Raw genomic sequence first — 17,003 nt, 5'->3', positions numbered from 1 at the left:
GTAGACTATGTTGTGAACGTGCAAAGGGGGAATGTTGACTATTGTTGTTAAGGACTCGGTTTTTGTTATGTTGCTACGGAAGCTTATCTAGTCAATCTCATTTCTTGTACAATCTATTTGGGCCTCGAAATGCCAGTCCAAAGGCCTATATTTGTAGGACTGGATTGGATGTTATACTGTGTAAACGAACGCTGCAGAGTTTCAATATTTCAAATACATTCTAAATCTAATTTCTGGTGCTTCTAGCATAATTCCCACGTTTATAATGCGTTCTTATAGTGTTCTCGCTCATCTATCGTTTGCTGCGACCTTCCCACAAGATTAAATCAGCACCATGTCTGTCTCAGACGAGGAATTGCAAAGGGTAATCAGATGAGAATATCGATTCCGTTCATAATCAAAATACTCCTTCTAAATTCACAAGCTTATTTCTGTGAACTGCCAATCAACATTTCTCACCTTTTTGAATCTAGATTTTCGCAGAGGCCCAAGTGCGTATGCAGGAGACGAATCGTCAATTAGCTCTAGTAAGGAGCCAACTATCTACCAAGCAACGGGACAAGCGGGTTGGAGAACTGACTGCCAAGGAATTATCTGCATTGGGAAGCGATGTTGCAACATACAGGGCCATTGGCAAAATGTAGTATTTCGCCGTCATCTACAAGAATCCATATTATACAATTGATCACTAATCGATTTCTTTGCTGTAAGGTTTATTCAAGCTGATTTGGGTCTCTTGAAAAAGGAACTCGCAGCAAAGACTGCTGATGCAGAAAAGGAGACCAAGGCACTAGAACGAACTCAGACTAGACTCGAAAAGGAATTTGAACAAGCTCAGAATATGATCAAGGATATATTACATGCTCGAAAGTTGACTGCTGCTAATGCCTGATGTCATCTCGAGAATTGGAATCTGTTTGTTCTAGTCCTGATCTGTAAAATATATGTTGGCAAACGGAATATATACATACTTGTCACCTAAGGAAACCTCAAGTTGCGTGGTTGGGTGGATAACATGGCTTCCACCTTCCAAAAGTATTAGTCGCAACTATTTGGACGAGAGGATGGCAGACGGTGGGATTCTATCCTCCAACTTGGGCTGTTGGAATTTGTAGGATTGCAATCCGTCTAGTTTTCTGAATCCAAATCACTGAATTCACGCTCACCTCCGAGGGGTTGGGGTAGTGATTGGGGAGGGTGCTGTGAACGAGTTGCCAAATCTAAAAAGTTAAGGCAACGTCCCCAGTATATGCCATCCTATAGTCCGTAAACCATTTCCGGAACTATCTGTTAAGATAGCGTTTTAAGTATTTACAAGACCTGGTCGGCTAGTACAATGGCTAGAGGAAACGTTCGCAGAGTAACAGTGTCACTGGGTTCACCAGCTCCTGTTCCTCAGAAGAAGGAGAATTTGAGACTTTCAATAAACGAAAATTCACCCCGTATTCGATCCAGTCTCGGTATATCGACCTCACTTGGCACGCTCTTGGAACCTTCTTCACCATCGACCTCGCAGCCTGGCTCGCCCAAACTGGTCAGTGCAAGAGGTGTTGTTAGGTCGGCCGAGAACCGTTCACCTGGTGGTATTCCAGATCACACACAGCGCTCTAGTAGTCATGGACGAGTATTTGGTCGAGGAGGAGTTGGACCTGCTCGTACTTCAACAGATGATCCCAACGCCTTTTTGGATCGGTCGTGTTTCGAAGTCGTGGTAAGTTTAGTTTTCGTGATGGATGAAGCTGAACTAGCTGCTATAGTCTTACTGATATCGATAATCTTTCTCAATTTGCTAGAATGGATTTTCGAAAGATCAACTTTGCGTGCCTCTGCCAGCATCATTTGAAGCAGATGGCGACGCCTCATCTATTCACAGTCGAGAGTCTAGATCAAGTCGAGCAGAATCCCTCACGTCAATAAATGGACCCCAAAAAGTGCAAGACATCACCGCCAAAGTCACCATTGGTGACGCAAGTAGTCCTCAAACAGCCACCATCCGATTCAAGAATTCGGCATCAGTCAAGGACGTCATGTTGCAAATCAGATCACAGTTTGCAACGATCAAGAACATAGAAGATTACTGTTTATGGAGTGATGAATTGGGAATAGTTATGTTACCTGATTCGAACCTGGGCGTTTATGATCTCTCTGAAGAGGTGCACTCTTGGGTCAGTTGCTTGATAAATACTGACTGTCTCACATATCCCCTCCGCCCTCTAGACAAGTTTCAGGTTGAAACCAGCGTCGTCATCACCAGTTTCGGCAGGAACAACGTCATCATCAGGGAATAGCTCTCCCGCAACTCCTTCGCCACTGAAAGAGGCCGATTCAGCTAAATTCAGCGGGTATTGTCGTTTCGTTTGTGTGAGAGCCACGACTCTCCAGATGCTAACCACATCGCTCCTTAGTCGAAATGTCCAAACAAAGGACAACCTTTATCTTTCCATCTTAATATTTAATCACGACAATCACGTCCTCGTAAACCGTCACGGTCAACTGCCGTTTGTGAGCATACTGAGCTCAGATGAGAAGGACTTTACCGAAAGCTTCAATATCTCTCATGAGGCCTTTCAATGGGCAGTCCGAACTGCAAAAGATTGGGAGCCTCCCATAGCAAACAATCCAAATGTAGAACCTCATAGTCCTGGTGACATCTTCAACAGTGAAGGTTGGGCGGATGACGTTTTTGCTTGTGGTGCTAGTGGAAGATTTCAACGAGGGTTCCTGGATGGACTATTGGCTCTGAAACGGGGCTTGCAATTGGAGACCTTTGGAGTTATGCATGATACAGTGTATAGAATTTCAGGATCAAAAACGGTGCTGGTAATACAGTATATGCCAAAAGAGACTATCGATGCCAAGAAGGAGCTCTTCAAGGAACATAGGTAAGATTGAACGGTCGATATGCGTGATGATCACAAAATTGATCATCTTCGACTTTGTAGAGTACATTTCACAAAAGACTTTGAGTACAAGGCATACAAGTGTGATCATTCCGATGGCACACTATTTCAGTCTCCAACAAGTCGATTTTGGAAGTCTGTGACTGTACTGCAACCTGGCCTCTATTTGGGAGTGTTGGTAGTCAAGGTCGAACTGGAGGGCATCTGTAAGTGTCACGAGTCTGATGTTTCTTGGTGCTTTGGTTCACTCAAACATTCTCCCATAGCCATACTAGCTCAAAAGGACCGCCACAACCTCATACCGATGGTAAAGATCCGAGATCAGGCTAACTTAAGCATGGCTGAAATCATCCACATCTCGAAACTTGATGTGGCGTCTAAAGCAGAAGGACGAGCTTCATCAGTTTCTGCATTGACTCCAACCATGTCTTCACCGTCACCTCCGCCATCGGCAAGCTTCCTTGAACTGACGCCCAGCTCACCATTATCACTCGGCGAAACATCGCAAGACGACGAACTATCCCACTTCCGTACTATCGTCGACCATGCCAAGGCTTCCCTCAGCGCCATTACGAGCTTGGACTTTGGAAACCGACTCTTCCATTACTATACCGAGCACGTAGAGCTTCGACCTGGCGTAAACATGATACTTCTCGTCCGGGCCCTTATTCAGAATGGAGCCAAGATGGAAGCTGTGCCTCCTTCCCGAGTCGAGATGATACCACTACGATTATTCGAAAGTCTTCATTTTGGGCTCTACAATCCAGAAGGCTATTGGCAGTATCGGCTGGACCAAAAGCAGCAAAAGAAACAGCGGACGACCTCAGTGAACGCACCTCTCCAGGCTGTAAAGCAGAATTCAGAGTTTAGGCTATCAGACCTGAAAGGAAATAGCTCCACGTTTGAACTCTTTTCATCAAAAAAGACAATTGCTGATTGGCCGTCCTCCACTTGGACCAGACGCGCCATAAAGGAGCAAGCTGATCGCAATTTGGAAAGTGCATCAAGACAAGCATCAGCCTGTTTTGATTGATCTCAAACCCCGATCTGCACATTGAAAATCAATATGTAATATACTCTATATCTAATTATAAACACAAATGCAGTACCTATATCAATACTAAAACCAAATCACTGTTGAGCGCATTCACCAACTTGAGTCCTTCCTGATTCTACATGTACTTGGACGTGTTTAGGCATGTCTTTCATGGGACTGAAGACACTGCTTCTGGGAGTTGTTGGCGTGTCGGGCCGTATCGGTATTATTCGACTTGGCGATACTGCGGGACTATTTACATATGTCGAGGAAGTTGCGGTCGATGATGGGATGGCTACTTCTTCTGGAGTATTTGAGGTCTCTGGCCATAGGGATATATCTATACTTTCGTCCAGCGGATGATTATCATCGTGATCCAGTGACACCTCGTTCTGCACTGTGCTGTCCTCTTCCCTCACTGTACCCTCCTTTTCACCTTCTACATGACTCGGTATAACTTCAGTCTGAGTCGCTCTGTGCCATTTGTCTTTACCACCTACTACTAATACATGTACAACTTCTTCTCTGGTGGAGAGCAGTAACTTGATTTTAGCTTTGGCGGCATCCAGTTCGAAGCCCAATCTAACTGCACCAGCAGTTGCTCGTTGTAATTCAGCGTTTTTAGCCACTAGTGATGATTCAAGACTACGAGCTCGTTCCATTTCAGATACACGTAACAAATCGGAAGTCTGAGAAGCTTTTCGGGCTTGTCGACATTGATGCTTTAATTGAGTTACATGTAACCTCAACAGCTGGACTACTTCGTCTTGAGCACTATCATCTGATTGTAGTGACAAGGGAGAGTCTTTGGCTCGTTCGAGAGCCGCAACTCGATCTCTCAAATCTCGACATTCTGCTTCACTTTGTGCGAGTGCACGTTGCATGACCGTATACTTGTCCTCTCCAGCAGAGCTAACCGTACCATTAGCACTAGCAATCTGGGCCAGCCTAGCTAAATGCATCCGCATTCGTTCCTGCTGAGATATTGCACCTTCATGAGCCTTCATAAGTCCTTGATGTCGACGTGCCAGCATGACATGTTTCTCCTCTAGTTCTCGTCGTTTGCTATCTACTTCTCCAAAGAGCGTACGAGAGCCTTCATCTTCACCTGTCTGATCGAGTGGTTGAGTTCCATCAGATTTTACAGATTTTAGCTCGTCTATGATATCGTGTGCCTGTTCTAATTGTTGCGACAGGCATGCTACTTGTTCGGTGGCGCGTTCAGCGTCTTCACGGTATTCTCGATACTCTTGAAGAAGAGCTTCCAATTCAGCAGATTTGGTTTCAAATAGATGGCAATTCCTTTCGGTTTGGGCAAGACTAGTTTGGGATTGTTCTAGGTTCGTACTAAGCTGACATATAGACTCTTCAAGTTCGTCGACTCTTTGCAAGAGCTCTCGTCGTTCAGCATCGAAGTCTTTTATTGGAGCGACACTGTCTCGACGAGAACGAACCAAACCAGTTCGTTCTCGTAGCCATTCTTTACGTTCTTCTTCAAGCTCAGCTATACGCCGTGTAGCGGCCTCTAAATGGCGTTTGGATCCTTCAACGTGTTCCAGTCCTTTCCTGGCTTCACGATCACCTCTGTGGTTTGCTACTTCCAAGTCATGCTGTAGTCGCTCCAGCTTGCTATTCAACTCCACATTTGACTTTTCTATATCTTCGATATGTTTAGCATCTGCAGGATCCAGTTGGGATTTGAAAACCCGATGGGTTATTGTTGGGTCTGCAGCTGAGAGCGAAGCGTTCAGTCTCTCCTTCAGAATCCCGTTTTGAGTAAGTAGATCGTTGCCATATTGAGCAGCCAATACCAAATCTGTAGTCGAACAATAGTAAGTAGAGAATAAAAGCTGGGGATCAATTTATCTCCAGATTCGGTTCTGATGCATTGGGTGAAATGCCTAGTTCTCTGTAATGAGAAGGGTAAGACTCACTTTCTTCGGTTTCAGTAAGCCGCTGGTAGGCTTCAACGAGTCGCTCCACCAGCTCAGAGTTCGATAATGATCCAATGTCGTCCGCAAGGCTTGCAGATGATTCTCGTTTTGATGAACGTGAAGGACTGGGAGCAATGTCATTCTCATCTAGGCGATGAAGATTTACAGCAGATATTTGCTTCTCCTTCCGATTGCTGGCCAGCATGCTGCAGAGAATTTCTGTTGGTTTCGGTCAACTTGGAAAGTCTCCAATTCACGATCGTTGAAAGCGAGACGCTCCAACGTGCTAATTCAGGGTGTGCTAAAGCTATGTCGAAACCTGAGAATCAAGGCAAAGAATTTCACGTAGTAACAAGTAACAAACAACACGCTTGTCTGAGACCATCGTTCGACGAAATCATGATCTCACGCTATTTCTGAACTACACAAGCTTACAGCTAACCGTGCTAACATTCAGCGGTTTGATAGGGAGTTCTCGAAGTCAACGTTGTTCGCTATTGTCAAAACTTTCAAGCAAAGACTTGAGTTGGAGAGGCACTGAGCAGCTTTCAGGGGCAAAAAGTACAAATGGTATTAAAGGTAATATTGAGATATTTTTCATAATTCTATTCTATGACCTTATGTCCTTGAGCACTATCGTGAATTGAATCCCTTTCTGCTGAAGAAAATTGGATTTGACATTGTACGGCAGCCGAGGCACCAGGTCTAATCTCAGCGCTTTGAAGAGACCAATTACGCTCAGTGAAGCTATGATGGTGGCTTGTTTGAGTCTCGGTATTGTTGGTAGTGTATCGAAGGCGACAGCGATAGAAGTTGCAAGAGATACAGCGGCGCGTGACTTGAAACCGGCAATGCTCGTTCGTAACATTTCAGGGGTGGAGACCTAAAGGCAGTAACGTAATCAATGAGCTTTCACGAACCAACTGTCTGTTTTCAACGCGTTCCCAACTGTTCGACGCAACATGCTCGCCAGCGTACCTTTCACCACAAGAGTCCTTCTTTCACGACCCCAAACTCTTTAAATTAAAATTTTAAATCAGCAAAAGCAAATTAAACAGTCTCATGACAACGTCCCGTCTTTTGGGACGAGTGACTTTTGCACTGGATGACGTATCAGTTCTTGAATTTCTTAAATATCGGAGCACCGTGTTTCAACTTGGCAAATGATGCATCACCCTAAATACTAGCTGATCCTCGTCCTATTCTTTCTCAGGTCTTACATAACATTCATCTGCTCGTCTCCCCTCAGAGTTTTCAATAAACGTTGACGCAAACGGTGGTTGGCGGGTGATTTGTGGAGGCACTGGGGAGCAACGTATCGGCTCATCGGCCCAGAATTGAATGAATTGTCGGCCTCTCTAATGCTGAAACTCCATGGCGGATACCTCAAAATCAAAAGATTTTTCTGAATGTAGTTTGTAGGTGTGTCGAAAACGGACAAAGAACACGAAGATGCAACGAGGATTCGAGACGGTACGACACTCCGGTCGTCGAGATTCGAGTATTATCTAGACTATCACGGTGGCAGAATTTGTTTCTTACTGGAAACTAGCTCCAAACCTCGTACGGCATTTTCAACCACCAAAGTGACGAACAATTGACGCAAATCTGTCAATGGGACCAGGTAACAACAACCCGGACAGCAACAGAGCACTCTGAAATTGTTCGAAAAGTCGTTTGACTCGCGTCGACTTGGCACCAAAAACGAGAAATGCATGGGCGGGCAAGGGTACATTGGGTTTACGTGGGCTTGGCAATGAAAAGTTTGGTTGCGGGAGAGCTGCTGTTGTAAGTTGTGCTGGTGGTGGTAATACTACCGGTTGTGGTACTGTTGTTGATCCGATTGGGGCTGCTGTTGATGATGACGAGGATTGGCTAGAAGTGACAGCATTCGTCCCAGCTGACGATGAGGACGATGACGGAGCTGATGGTGTGGTTGGTTGGTTTCGTTTTACAGATGGGGAGTTGCAGGGCGTACAGCACCTGCCCTTTTTCCGTTTCCGTTTAAGTGTACGATTGTTCCTCCAGACTCCAGAAGGACCTGTGGCCTATGGGTAATCAAATTTAAGTCTATTGAAGTCCTTTCTACGGTCAATACAAGTGTTTGATCACTTCTGTGATATCTCTCGAATCAGGAAAAGTTGAAGTTTGCTTACCGGATCGGCCCGCAAGACATCCCAGACTTTCAAGGGCTTCCCATTCAACTGATTTCGCTTCTTTTGAGTGAACCACTCCATGGTGGCCGCTTCAGCGAGCTGCAAGTTGACACTGCTAGAACTGGCATAAGCATTATATACTTGGGCAGCAGATTTCATTACGTCGACCTTGAGAATTTAACCAATACGCGTCTCTACGTCCATATTTGAATGTGCTTATTGCTGCTTATGGTCAATTCAGGCTGTTTATATTGAATCGTTCGAAACTTGAAGAAAAAAACTTAATCTGTAGGGCGTTTTTCCTTCTGTCCATGCCGCCAAACACCGCGTAACAGTCATAGAAAAGAGCTTTATCAGTGGTTCAAGTCTACTTCACAGAAAATTGTGTGCTGTAGCTCCAGATTCATGAATTGTCGGTGTGCTTGAAAGCGAGGCAATAGTAAAACACACGAGACCAGAAACAGATATGAGAGCATATAAAACGTTCGCCAGAGTGCTAGTAGGCCATATACAGGTATAGGTGCATATTTTCATTGTGTTCTTAATTGTGCCTTTGCTAATTATTGTCCACGTCCGTATACTCAAAATTAACAGAGAGCATCCATTCACTCGACGAGAGTATGTCATGATGTAAGCTTGAACACTGAAGAACTATAGTCACTCAATTAATATGGGAACTACTTGTTTACACCGGAAATCACGTCATCATCTTGTATAAAACCCAAAATCAATTTGCTCCAAATTCCAAACATCCGCCTTTTTTTAGACCAGTCGTATTCGCACTATTGGTGTCATTGGAGCAGGCCAAATGGGAACTGGAATAGCTCATGTATCAGCTCATGTAGCTAAATTATCAGTCATCTTGCTGGATTCCAACCCTGTACAAGTTGCTAAAGGAATGAAGCTTATAGGTTGGTGTTTGATACGTAATGCTAATGAGGTTTCTTATTTATTGGATGTGATGAACGTATCTTCGATAGAGCATTTACTGAATTGGACATTTACGCGGACCCTCGATGTTAGAACTTGGGGTATCTCACACATATGCACCTTCTCACAGACTTGTACTTGGAAAAGGATGTTGTCAAGGGCAAGATCACCACTGCTGACAAGGACGAAACGAAATCAAGAATAAAAAGTACATCAGATATTAGAGATTTCTCTTCTTGCGATTATGTCATTGAGGTAACGTTGGAATACCTCTATTGATTGTTTCCTACTAAACTTGGAGGAGGGTCTCATTATGGATTATACGTCCTCCGAACTCAATAGGCAGTCAGTGAAAATCCCGCCTTGAAACGTGAATTGTTTCTTGGCCTGGACAAGCTTACACCACCACATTGTATTTTGGCCTCAAATACGTCCTCGATATCTATTACGAAAATAGCTGCTTCGACACAGCGGCCAACCAAGGTAGTACTTAAAACACTCACCGCCATTCAAATGCCATTGCTTCTCATCAAACTCACCAAACATAACAGGTTATTGGAATGCACTTTATGAATCCAGGTAGAAAGAGGTCTCCATTGCTGCCCGTGTCTTCAATTCTTAACTTCTCCTCGCCAATCCAGTCCCAGTAATGAAACTAGTCGAAATCATTCCTGGATTGGCGACTGACGCCGCAACATTGGCAACGACTCATGAGCTTGCCAAATTGATGGGCAAAGTGACTACAGAAAGTATGGACATGCCTGGATTCATCGCTAATCGAATCCTTATGCCATATATCAATGAGGCTGTTTACGTGTTGCAAGAGGTATGGGATTTGGAGTTTATACACCAAAAAATGATCTCAAGTAAAAATGACCTGTTCTGATTTCTGTAGGGAATTGCAACGAAAGAGGACATTGACACAACAATGAAATTGGGAACTAATATCCCAATGGGCCCTTTGACGCTGGCCGATTTCATTGGGTTGGATACGTGTTTGGCGATTATGAAGGTGTTGAATACGCAATTGGGCGATACAAAGTATAGACCTGCTCCCCTTTTGACTAAATATGTTGACGCTGGTTGGTTAGGCAAGTTACAACCAAATCCTTGTTTGAAATTCCGAGTTTTTTTTTGGCTGTCTGCTTTCTCTCATTCGGTCGCTCGCTCATCGCATTTGAATTATGATTAGGAAAGAAGAGTGGACGAGGCTTTTACGAGTACGAAAAGAAGTAAAAAAACACGCGAAGTGTTAGTATTTCAAAAACATATTTCATATCGACTTTTTGAATTTTTTTTTTCATTCTATTTGGTTTTTATACGGTTGACAAAGTGTAAACTAGCAGGTTTGCTAGCTTGTTGTTGGTTATAACTATAAATTGCGTGCGGGAAGGGTGGATATGCAAACGTTTTTTGCTTTCGATTTTAGGTAGATGGTAGATGACGGTTATGAGGACTCCTCGACTTGTTATAAACTAATTACTAACTAGCTACTCGTCGTCTTCAATCCATCCCGTTCTCTTTTTAGAACCATCTTCTTCGTCGTCACTCTCTTGATCGACGACTATGTCATCGGCGTCTTCAGACATGGCTGATTCAACATCGTCCTATATAAAGGATCGTTAGAGACGGGGGTGGGGGTCCTCCTTTGCATTTACCAAGCAAAAACGTAGAGCTCCCCTAGTGAGAAAATAACCTTACCTCGTCATCGTCATCTTGATCTTCGTCTTCTTCCTCCTCATCATCGTCAACACGAGGTATTATATTGGACGACACTTCATCCTCCCATTGATTCTCATCGTCTTCCTCGTCATCTCCTCCACGACTACGATAATCCATACCATCTTCACTCTCAATATCATCCTCCTCATTATACACAACCTCAGCCTCCTCATCAGCATTAAATTGAATGTCACCTCCAGCGAATTTCTTCCTAGTTTCAATTTGCGTCATGACGAAATCCAATCTCCCTTGCAGCAAAACCAATTTACTAAACACTCCCGTCCGTGTTTCTAGTGTGGAATATAGTGTGCTTAGACGGGTACTTAGATTAGGTACCGTGGTCAAGTATGGTGCATGAGTGACTAGCACTGCTCGTATCCATTCCACTAGCGCACTAGCTCGTAGTGGTTTCTTTTGGAGACGTTCCAGCATGGCGTCTAGGAAGGGCAGCACTTGTGCTCCTGATAAACGGTATACAGTGGTAGCAACCATTTTAGGATCTCGTAATGATAGTACCTGCTCCATCAAGTGTCGATCTCCTGATTGTATGGCCTGTGATAAGAGACCGTATAGTGATGCTGCTGATGGTTTAAAGGGTAGTCTCGTCTGCTGCTGCTGTTGATCATCGCCATTATTATTTGACAGACCATCACGTAAGGGTGTAATAGGTGGTGTAATTATCAGGCCAGCTACTCGATCCGCTAGTGAAGGTTCGTTTGCGATGAGTGGTGTATCTGAATCTGACATGTCAACATCACGGACTTCAGGCATGACAAGAGATTCGGGTTGAATCACTTGCATATCTGAATCATTATGGGGTTTGTGTGATGCTTTTAGGCGTTGTTCTGTCAGAGTTGATTCGTCGACTAGCAAGGATGATGCAGAAGGTCTTAATAAATGCATATTTGATATTACTTGTCCTGACTCATCCAGATAGGCCTAATTGATATGACGGCGCGAGAAAGAAATATTAGCGTTTTGCACAGACATAGCAAATTCCCACAGATGTTTTTTTTGCTGGACTTTTTTCAACAAAAAAGCGGTTTCGTAGCATCACATAAACAGCTTACCAAACGTTCAAAAGCAGGTTTCAAAGGACTACCACGAGCACAAACGATCTGGCCATCCGCAAATTGAGCTGCTAGTATAGGTACCATCGATTCAGGTTGATCTATACAGCCCACGACAATATGACCATCAGGACGTCTAGTATCAACCAAATTTTTCTTCTTTTTCTTTTTAGGGGCGGCTTCTGACACTGTTGATGCTGATGGTGGTGCAGCCAGTAATGAATCCCATATGTCTACTTGGCCAGCACCAGTGATGGCTAGAACGTGCATAGTTTCAGATAGATTTACATGTACAGGTGGCACGTCCATAGTTAATGCTATGGCGAGAATCGCGAGTTAGAGGTTTGGGGAGATTTTTACCGACGCAAAAAAACGTAATACAACTATGAATAGTTCGCACATACCAGCAGCGTTTCCCGTGATTCCATTTTCAGTACAATCCCATAAACATATAAAGTTATCACCATCAGCAGCAGAGATGGCCTTTGTGCTATCAGCATTGAATGACAACTGCGTTATTGGAGCAGCATGACCTGTGAATGTCTAAAGCGAGAAGAAAGAGCATAAGAATCTAACCTCGACTCCCGAAAAAGGATTCGATGACCACCATCATACCTTTGAGATTGCAGACGTTTCTAAATCATACAATTGTATAGTATATGAGGCAGCCAACAATTTCTTGTCGTCGTGGCTTAATACGAGTCTCTGTATAGATGGCATATCTGACGCGAAGGATCTATTTTGGGTATAATAGAAAGTTAGGGAGATCTTGTCAAACGCCCCAAAAACGAGACGTGGCGTCCACTACCTTAATGACGATCCCTTTGACAAATCCCATTCTACAATGATACCATCTCTAGAACCAGAATACAGTCGTTGAGATGTATGGGCAAAGCATACATCAGTTACTGGAGTAGTATGTACGCCAGACAAGGTTTTCGAGACTTGGGATTGAGCTACTAGGAACAGATTGATATCTCCAGAGTCCATTCCGAGGGCTATGGCAGGCGATTCAGTGGCCATACCATTGGTCATTGCATGATGTTTCCTCTTCTTTCTACGTTTACCGTCCTAATGGGTTGTTTGAGTGTTTTGTCCAATCGACAAAAAAAGATCTGGTTTTCACATACCTCAGCAGAGGAAGAAGATGAGATAGTGTCCAACATCAAAGCACCCCAAGCTAGACAAGTGCATTTTGTGCTGGTAGTATTATCAGTAGTTGGAATGAGCCAGTCGATGAGCAAAGTGGATGTCCATGTATCCCAAATTTTGAGTCTTTGAGCATCGACGGCGGTGGAAATGGCTGCGAATTGGGCATTGGTGGATCCAAAAGCCGATATAGGATATGCGGTGGTTGCGACGGTAGATGCAGCGAGGGAGGATGAGGCAGCCGAGTTTGCAGTAGAAAAAGCCGACTGTGGTTGCTGGCGGTGCTTCTTGGCCATTGTATATCCGGCCTAGCCTATCTAGCTGCTAATATAGATTAGATATCTTCCCAGTTTCGTCTCTAGTCCAATGTGATTCGCCTCAAACAAGCTTCAAAGTATGGGTTTTAAGAGTGCGAAAAAAAAGCGAAAAAAAAAAATTGAACCTAGAGAACAAGGACTTGGCTGGTAGTTCCACGGTACTAAAAGGGCTCTATTATGAAAGGATAGTATGTAGACACGTAATAAACGTGGTTCCGTCAGTTAGAACTAGGTTTTTTCAGATTCTTGATCGCATATGATGAGGATGATCAAAACTGTTGAATTGGCATGTGGAGAGAAGGTCTTACAGTCTATGTATTCTCAAATTACCAAATTACACGTAAACACAATGCGTCTTTCAGTCTCCCGTCACTCTCGTCATTTCTATAACTCGTCGCCTTCCTAGTGCGTTACTTCAAAAACGACAGAAAGATAGATTGAAACAGGGTAGATGTTGCCCATAGCAGGATATAACGATGCCATCTACTAATGCCAATTTGCTTCGTCTCTGCGACTGCATCATACGGGAGCACTTGGGAGAGATTGTCGAGGTAAAAGCTCAGCTAAAGAAAGTGACTTGCCATCAAAATGGGTTTCATATCTCGAGCTTCCATGTGTCGAACCAACATATTTTAATCTATTTCTTTCGCCTAGGCTGTAGCCCATGAACTCCTCAAGAGGGGCAGATTGAACATTCGACAACTGATGGACTACACTACCTACAAGGAACGACTCATCCTAGAATCGTTGACCACTCTGCTCGACCTCGGCCTCGCCTCTTACAAGGAGCAGCAGGAAGGAAGTAGACTCGTCTCCTATTACTCGGCCGATCCACGCAAAATCCTATACAGGGCACGATTCGGTCTCTATCTCGTCATTGCCCAGGACAAGTTTGGTGAATTGGTGAGTATCTGTTGGCTGCAGAAGAGTGATGAGAGCATGTGAGAGAGTCTCATGCAGAAGCGGGAGAGAAAGGATGTGCTGCTGCGTATGCTCATAGCGGCATTCTAGTTTTTTGGTCGTTTCATCAAGGCCGCGTCCACCATCAGCACTCACACGTCACTCCCTCAAACAGGGTGAACTCATCGTCAAATACATCCTCCTCTATGGTCGTCGTACATTCAACTCTATCTTCGATGCCGTCAAGACCAACTATCCAGACTACGACGCGCTCTTGGACTCATTCCAGCAACTCGCTGACGCCAAATATATACAACCTACCACTCCCGACGATGTCCAAACCTTTGCTGATAAGCGGCTAGAAGCTGAGAAACAATGGAAGGAAAAGTCATCTAGTACATTCAACATTCGAACAAAGGACAAGATGAAGAAGGAATTGGATGACGAGGATCGTAAAGTTTCCGTCGAAAAGACTTTGGATGGCCTGGTATGTCTTTGTAATACTAGGTCTTCGCTTAAAGTCTGTCGAGAATACAGCACTGACATGCATTTTTTTGTTGTAGAAACGGAAATATGTGCTTGACGATGATGAATCCTTTCTTCAAGTCAAGGTAAGGGTCATTTTCATATTTGCGACATAATGAACGCTAACAAAACACTTTGGTTTGTAGAAAAGAAAGACCGTCTTCGAATTATATGTGGATGTAAGTTCCCGTGCCTTGATCTCGTTGGATCCTTTTTTGCTCACCTTTCTGGATCCTTTTCTAGGACGCCATCTTCTGGAGATTGAACTATGATCAGTTCCATATCAATCTGAGAAACCAGGTACGGAAACCCTTACATATTTAAAGATCAAAGCAGCAAAAGCCTGACCTATAAGCTATCCTAGGCCATTGTTTCATTAGCTTCTCGAAAACATGGTCCTCCAGCAGGTGTTGTTGCCAAAGCCATCTTGGATGCTGAAGAATCAAAGATGATTTCTTGCAAAGTGGATATCGATAGTTGTAAGTGGTGGCACGAGATGGATGCATCGGCGTGTATTGGCTTCATTGTCTTCCGCTGTTTTTGCAAATTTACTCACTCACCGACCGTATGTTTCGTTTGCGTTAGTGCCGATGAAACAATACGAACTCCAAGCCCTCCTCCAAACTGCTAATATACCTCTCGCGGTGTATCATGTAGACGAAGATGCAAAACGCGATATAGAAGAAGGCCACGTAAATGGTTCTTCTTCTGTTACTGGAAACGGTCCTCCTCGCCCTCGTACAAATGGGGCTCCATTGGCACAACAACAAGAAGTATACTCGCCAGTCCCATTCCCCGAACAAGAAATACTTCTCAGACTGGCTCGATATGATGGTCATTTCCAAGTCATCAAGCCAGGTGATTCTATGATGGGTGGTGGAGAGTATCTTGTTCCACTCAAGGTAGGAGCAAGGCGGACGGACAGGATATGAAGAAGCCAAAAATATCGTCTTCTTTATACAAATCATGGTGTCCTAACGCACTATCGATTCTCGGTTACATTAGGAACACAACCACTTCTTGAAACTTGAAATACTCCGCAAATATGTACTTGAAAGCTTTGGAAAAGTCTCGCTTCGGCTATGGAATTTACTGCTCACAGAAAACAAACTGGATGAAAAGACAGTACGTGTTATTTGGGCTGGCTGGTGAAAAGCTGCTGCGCAAATGATTGCTCAACTCTCGCGCCTGTTTCTTTTATCTAGATCAGCAAACTGGCATTGACATCGAGCAAAGAGACCCGAAAAGCCTTGTATCCATTACTCGATCGGGGATACATTCAGATGCAAGTAGGTTGCCATTGTCGAGTGGACACGCTCCTTTGTTTGTTGTCGTGTTTCTTCAGTGCTATTGAAAAGAAAACATTCGTCTCATTCCCCAAATTGGTCTTGATAGGCTGTACCAAAACGTCTTGATCTCACAACCCAAAACACCTTCTTCCTATACTTTGTCAACTTTGACTTGGTCGTAGCAAATACTGTCGAAACCATAACAAAAGCACTTGCAAATCTCAAAGCACGTCGAGCAATGGAAGTGGAAAAGTTTACCACAACTTTGGAACATTTGGAATTGGGTGAAGAGATGTCTCCAGATCAACAGCGGCGTCTGGATATGCTCAATAAAATCAATCAAGGCTTTAAAGTTGCTGAACAAGAATTAGATTATATGATGATGGTATTGAATGATTTCTGAAGAGGGTGTGATTGTTGAGGTGTACAGAGTAGGAGGAGGGGAGCCAAGGGCAGTCGGAAGAGGAGCAAAAATGTATAAAATCTATGGTGTTTGCATGAAAACCCCCCAAACAAACTTTGAATATAAGCATCGACAAGGCATAGGCATTGGATTTTGTTGACTAGCACCTTGTTTTGTAATATCTACAACTACTATCTAACACCACTACTAGAGTCCACTTTCAGAGATTTCAATAGCGGTTTGCAATCTACTCTTCATCTGATCAACCACTCCTCTCAGGCCATTCACCTCACTTCTCAAATTTTCAACTGCACTGTTATCCTCTGAGTCTCTGCTATATATATACTCGGTCAACACATAGTCCAATGGCGATATCGGCACCTGATCTCTCAAATCACTTAGATGCAAATCATCGAATAACGATGATACTCGTCTTCTGGTTGGAGCAGAAGATGAAACATGTTGCTGCTGTTGTGGGTGTGACGACTCAAACCATTGAGTCATCCATGATCGAATAGGGCTTTGACCGGATCTCGTTGACGACATTGACGAAGAGATGCGGTCGAGTTGTGGGAGGTTTAAATGAGACGGTGATGCTGCTGGAGTATACGATTTACAGGCATCAAGGAATTGTTCACGGCGTTTTGCTGGTGATATTTCAGGGATGAGTGG

General features: G+C 44.0%; 5 protein-coding genes across 5 annotated transcripts; 3 read left to right on the top strand and 2 right to left on the bottom strand.

The window, feature by feature from the left end:
• Window positions 1-334: 334 nt before the first annotated feature.
• On the top strand, window positions 335-892 carry SmJEL517_g00680 (uncharacterized protein; the record flags this gene model as incomplete). Its single annotated transcript, XM_031166609.1, has 3 exons — window positions 335-364; window positions 474-640; window positions 712-892. 3 exons carry the CDS (start codon window positions 335-337, stop codon window positions 890-892), a joined length of 378 nt encoding a protein of 125 aa, XP_031027341.1.
• Window positions 893-4,031: 3,139 nt separating this feature from the next.
• Window positions 4,032-6,075, bottom strand: SmJEL517_g00679 (uncharacterized protein; the record flags this gene model as incomplete). The annotated part of the gene is made up of 2 exons (XM_031166608.1): window positions 4,032-5,752; window positions 5,871-6,075. The coding sequence occupies 2 exons, from the start codon at window positions 6,073-6,075 to the stop codon at window positions 4,032-4,034; spliced, it is 1,926 nt and encodes a 641-aa protein (XP_031027486.1).
• Window positions 6,076-8,492: 2,417 nt separating this feature from the next.
• Window positions 8,493-10,192, top strand: SmJEL517_g00678 (uncharacterized protein; the record flags this gene model as incomplete). Its single annotated transcript, XM_031166607.1, has 9 exons — window positions 8,493-8,540; window positions 8,621-8,644; window positions 8,793-8,937; window positions 9,087-9,211; window positions 9,299-9,439; window positions 9,508-9,535; window positions 9,598-9,782; window positions 9,852-10,038; window positions 10,149-10,192. The coding sequence occupies 9 exons, from the start codon at window positions 8,493-8,495 to the stop codon at window positions 10,190-10,192; spliced, it is 927 nt and encodes a 308-aa protein (XP_031027485.1).
• A 254-nt stretch (window positions 10,193-10,446) lies between these two features.
• SmJEL517_g00677 (uncharacterized protein) lies at window positions 10,447-13,193 on the bottom strand (the record flags this gene model as incomplete). Its single annotated transcript, XM_031166606.1, has 7 exons — window positions 10,447-10,563; window positions 10,658-11,617; window positions 11,749-12,065; window positions 12,153-12,291; window positions 12,364-12,484; window positions 12,557-12,819; window positions 12,879-13,193. 7 exons carry the CDS (start codon window positions 13,191-13,193, stop codon window positions 10,447-10,449), a joined length of 2,232 nt encoding a protein of 743 aa, XP_031027484.1.
• A 497-nt stretch (window positions 13,194-13,690) lies between these two features.
• On the top strand, window positions 13,691-16,331 carry SmJEL517_g00676 (uncharacterized protein; the record flags this gene model as incomplete). Its single annotated transcript, XM_031166605.1, has 11 exons — window positions 13,691-13,765; window positions 13,869-14,117; window positions 14,290-14,601; window positions 14,678-14,725; window positions 14,786-14,818; window positions 14,883-14,939; window positions 15,004-15,118; window positions 15,225-15,541; window positions 15,645-15,764; window positions 15,845-15,928; window positions 16,035-16,331. 11 exons carry the CDS (start codon window positions 13,691-13,693, stop codon window positions 16,329-16,331), a joined length of 1,707 nt encoding a protein of 568 aa, XP_031027483.1.
• Between the last annotated feature and the right edge of the window lie 672 nt (window positions 16,332-17,003).

The sequence above is a fragment of the Synchytrium microbalum genome (genome assembly GCF_006535985.1).
Source record: "Synchytrium microbalum strain JEL517 chromosome Unknown SmJEL517_scf0002, whole genome shotgun sequence".
NCBI lineage: Eukaryota > Fungi > Chytridiomycota > Chytridiomycetes > Synchytriales > Synchytriaceae > Synchytrium > Synchytrium microbalum.
The sequence above is the reverse complement of the archived record's forward strand: the minus strand, read 5'-3'. Positions and strand labels throughout refer to the sequence as shown.